The 4,033-nt window shown below is 60.5% G+C and overlaps 1 protein-coding gene across 1 annotated transcript in view; it reads right to left on the reverse strand.

The window, feature by feature from the left end:
- Nucleotides 1-206: 206 nt before the first annotated feature.
- Nucleotides 207-4,033, reverse strand: part of LOC119106088 (ATP-dependent RNA helicase DbpA-like) — a 42,769-nt gene continuing 38,942 nt past the window's right edge. Inside the window, exon 13 of the mRNA XM_037229685.1 lies at nt 207-260. Coding sequence (XP_037085580.1) covers nt 207-260 — 54 coding nt within the window. The remainder of the gene's footprint in view (nt 261-4,033) is intronic.

Here is a 4,033-nt window from a genome sequence, read left to right on the forward strand (position 1 = left end):
GGCTTATCCTACAATTGGAGCTGTACGAATCGTGCCGCGAGTACCTGACCATCAACACGCACAAGGGCCTGTTTCAACCAACAAGACTCTGTTAGGCGTCAAGAGTGCCGTTTATATTTTCCAGCGGCAAAAAGGAGACGCTTTTATCCGGCGTTCCGCGCACAGCCGTCTACCACGACGGCATATGTGACACAGGCTCGTCACCTTCAGAGCACCTGCGCAACGTCCGTCAAGTGCTGGAACGGCTCGCTCGAGCTGGCCTGAAAGTCAACAAAGACAGTGCGTTGCGGCTGGCGGACCGGGTGGACTACCTTGGCTACAGCGTCTCGGCAGCCGGAGTGCAACCGACGCCCGAGAAAAGCCGAGCAGATCCTCGATGCATCAGACCCGAACCGCTCTGCGCCAGCTCCGGTGGTATCTGGGGTGCTATAATAACTACAGTCGGTTCATGCCGGACCTCGCTACGGTCGCGGCGCCCCTGTAATGCCCTACAGAAGAAGGACTGCCGTCTGGTCCTGGGAGGCGCCGCAGAAGAAGGCGGTTTACCGAGACCAAGCGTCCTTCTCGCCTTCCGCCCCGGTGCTCGCCCACTGCGACTCGACTCGGCCGCTCGTGCTGACGACCGACGCCAGCCCGTACGGTGTGGCGGCCGTACTCAGCCATCCTGAGGGCTGACAAGGACCGGCCGATCGCATATGCAAGCCGCAGTCCTCTGCGACGCCGAGAGAACTAGTCAACTAGACAGGGAGGCATTGGGGGTGATGTTTGGCGTGTCGAAGTTTCACCAGTAGCCTGTACGGCCGCACATTCGTCATCAAGACCGATCATCAACCCCTCCTGGCTCTGCTGGGTGGTGACAGGCGCTGCCACTTGACCGTCCTCGCCCCGTATTCTCCGCTACCGTCTCAGGCTGGCAGGATACCAGTACAAGTTGGTGCACGTGGCAGGGCGCAGCTTGAGTAATGCTGACGGTCTCAGCCGCCTCCCGCTCCCTGAGTGCGCCTCGGGATGTGTCTCCTCCTGCAGATGTCGTCACTCTGATGGACGACCTTGCTGAAGCCGTGGACTTCGATCAGGTCCGGACGGGCACGCGTCGGGATCCGACGCTTTCCGCGGCGTATTGGCACACCAGTGAAGGCTGGTCCACAGCGTCGCCGGACCCTGCGCTCCAGTCTTACTTCCGTCGCCGTACGGAACTCAGCCTGCAGGACGGGTGCCTCCTCTGGGGCTCCCGCGTCGTTATCCCGCCGTCACTCCGACATAACGTTCTTCGTCTTCTGCATGATGGACACCCCGGCATCTCGGGCATGAAGCGCCTCGCTCGATGCTCGGTGTGGTGGCCAGGCATTGACGCCGACATCGAGTCACGCGTGCGGGCCTGCGATCCGTGTCAGGCCACAGGGGGAACGCTCCTGAGAACATGCCGCAGCCGTGGACGTTCCCGGACAAGCGCGGAGTCGCGTTCATATCGACTACGCCGGCCCGGTGGAGGGCAAGTATTTGTTTATCGCTGTCAACGCGTACTCCAAGTGGCCTGAAGTTCACGTGACCAGCTCCACCTCCTCAGCGGGTCACCATCGAGACCCTGCGCCTGATCTTCGGCGCCAGCATGGTCTGGGCCGTCCGTCCTGGTCAGCGACAACGCCGCCGCGTTCACTTGCGCGGAATTCAAGGCCTTCTTGTCAATTAACGGCATTCTCCACCTGCTGAGACCGCCGCGGCACCCCGCTTCGAACGGCCAGGCCGAGGTGACGGTCAAAATGGTGAAGGCAGCACTGAAGCGACGTCACGGAGGCTCCCTGCAAACCCGTCTTGGCTCGCTTCCCTCCTGTCATAATCGCGCCACACCACACTCAACCACCGGACGCCCGCCGGCCGAGTTGCTCAACAACCGCCACTTTCGGACCCGCCTCGATCTGCTTCGCCCAGATCTGTCGGCCACCGTGCAACGCCGTCAAGAGGCCGGGCGTGATCGCCGATAATGCGATCCTCGCCGCGGACTCTCCGGGTAGGTGGACTGGGCTGTAGGTCCTCCCAGATCTCCTCGGGTCCGTCGGACTACGACCTGGGTCCATGCGGAAGTGGAAGCCGTCGAGGGACAGCGGTGTCGCGTCCGTCTCCCTGATGGGCGGTCGTTCGTACGACACCGTGACCACGTCCGCCCGCGTGTGGCGTGCTCAGTGCCTGAGGTTCCCCAACCTCTGCCTCCTACCCCGGCCCCTGCGCCACGCGCGTCAGTTCATGTGGCCGTGCCTGGGGTTTCGGAGCCTGTCCCGCCGCCCCGCTCTGCGCTCGTCCCGTGCGCGGTTCCTTCCCCGCCGCGTCCCGCCCCTGCCTCTCACCGCGGTGTTTCCCCACGCCGCCTCCGGTCTGGTACAGTGATCGTGTACTGTCGGGGTGATCGGTGTTCGTTGTGCCAGGTCCGACCCGCGTTTTTATTTAAGTGTGGGAGTTGGTACGACCCGCCGTGTCGCGGCCGCTGCCGCCCGTGCCGTCGCTGGCGGCCTCTGTCGGTGCGGCCGTCAGCCGCCGCTGCCGACGGCGGCGGCGCATGCGCGGGCAGGGGGCCGGGGGCCGGGGAACCGAGAGCGCGAGCAAGGGGCCTGCGGCGACATCTGAGATTCTGGTGCTTCGATGCTGAGAATACACATTGTTCTGTGGTCAGAACAATAAGCATCCATTTTCTTTACGTAACGCGAGCGTTAAAGTAGAGAACGCATTAACATTGTCTGCATTTCTTTCCACAGCAGTCACCCACTTACATGTCGGTCTCCAAGTGTCATGACGGTGTGTTAGGCCGGAGTTTAGTTTGGACTTTTATCACTACTTAAGTCACTCGTCAGGCCTCGCTGGCTGGTCGCAACCGCTGCTCTGTAGAAGCATGTAGCCGCACCCTGGACTGTGGTAACGTATCGCGGAATACCATGTCAAAGACAATGTTTACACACACGTGGACGTGCAGTCTCTTGAGGCCGTTTGAGCTCTCTCACGACCCATTTAAGAGCCCATCACGTCGGCGAAGCGATTCGGCTCAGGACTTCTTACCTTCGCTGTGATTGGGCCGTATGCCCCCAAACGACTACAAGATGGGTCGATATCTCCTTCGTTCACCAGCTGCACGTCCTGTTCGTTCATCGTCGAACCGAGCATCAGCCCTCACTGCTCCCGGCGCGTCGACAGAGGCGACTGCCAGCTCCTTGTGGGCGTCCCAGACGCACAGTGACAAAACGCGCGGCCCCGGCCTGGTGCGCAAACATCTCGCCCTTGAACTTTTAAAGGTCACTCTCGGCAGGCAGGCGACTGCGGACCATCCCGGGGCGTCGACGTTGTCAAGGTCGGGGTGTGGTGACGACCGCAGAACATCGCATTGCCTGAACGTTCTGGCTTCACCTCACTTTCATCATCCGTCCTTATTTCTCTCCTTATGGCTTACAAAACACTCCTCCGTGAGATGGCGTGGCGTGCGGTGTATCAATCCGCCACGGGCCACGTGCTGCGTTTTCCAGCGCGCGAGTAAGGTCCTTAATTTTGCGCCATGAGCGGGAAGTAATGGAGAAAAGTCCTACGCGATACGTAGGCAGTTGTCTAGTCGTGGGCTGAAAGATCCCACTCTCGACAGGAAATAGGGGCGTCGGGTGTTGGTCGATCTCTTCGCGACTCGCAGATGAGGTGGGACGCATTTTTTCACGTCGCGGGCCGCTAGTGAGAAAGCAGGAGCAAGTGTGGTACCGTTGATGGATTCGCGAATCGCAAAGCGTGAGACTCGCTGTTTAGCTGCCTTGTTGCGACTGCCAGACGGGGAAAGGTCGGGTCCGCTAAGGAAAGTGGGGTCTGCTAAGATAACCATGAGTAACTGACCCTGAGCAGCGACAGTGGATTCGGTCATGAGAGTACTGCTGTTGGAATCGTTGCAGTGTTTCCAGAAGGCGAGTTTCGCACATATGATCCCATAAGGGATTCCGGCGTGCCGATGATGATGTTGGTGACTGGGGATAAGCCGATGAGGGATTCCGGGATTATTCTGTGACGAGAG

This window comes from Pollicipes pollicipes, unplaced genomic scaffold (genome assembly GCF_011947565.3).
Source record: "Pollicipes pollicipes isolate AB1234 unplaced genomic scaffold, Ppol_2.1 Scaffold_6138;HRSCAF=7277_pilon_pilon_pilon, whole genome shotgun sequence".
Taxonomy (NCBI): Eukaryota; Metazoa; Arthropoda; class Thecostraca; order Pollicipedomorpha; family Pollicipedidae; genus Pollicipes; species Pollicipes pollicipes.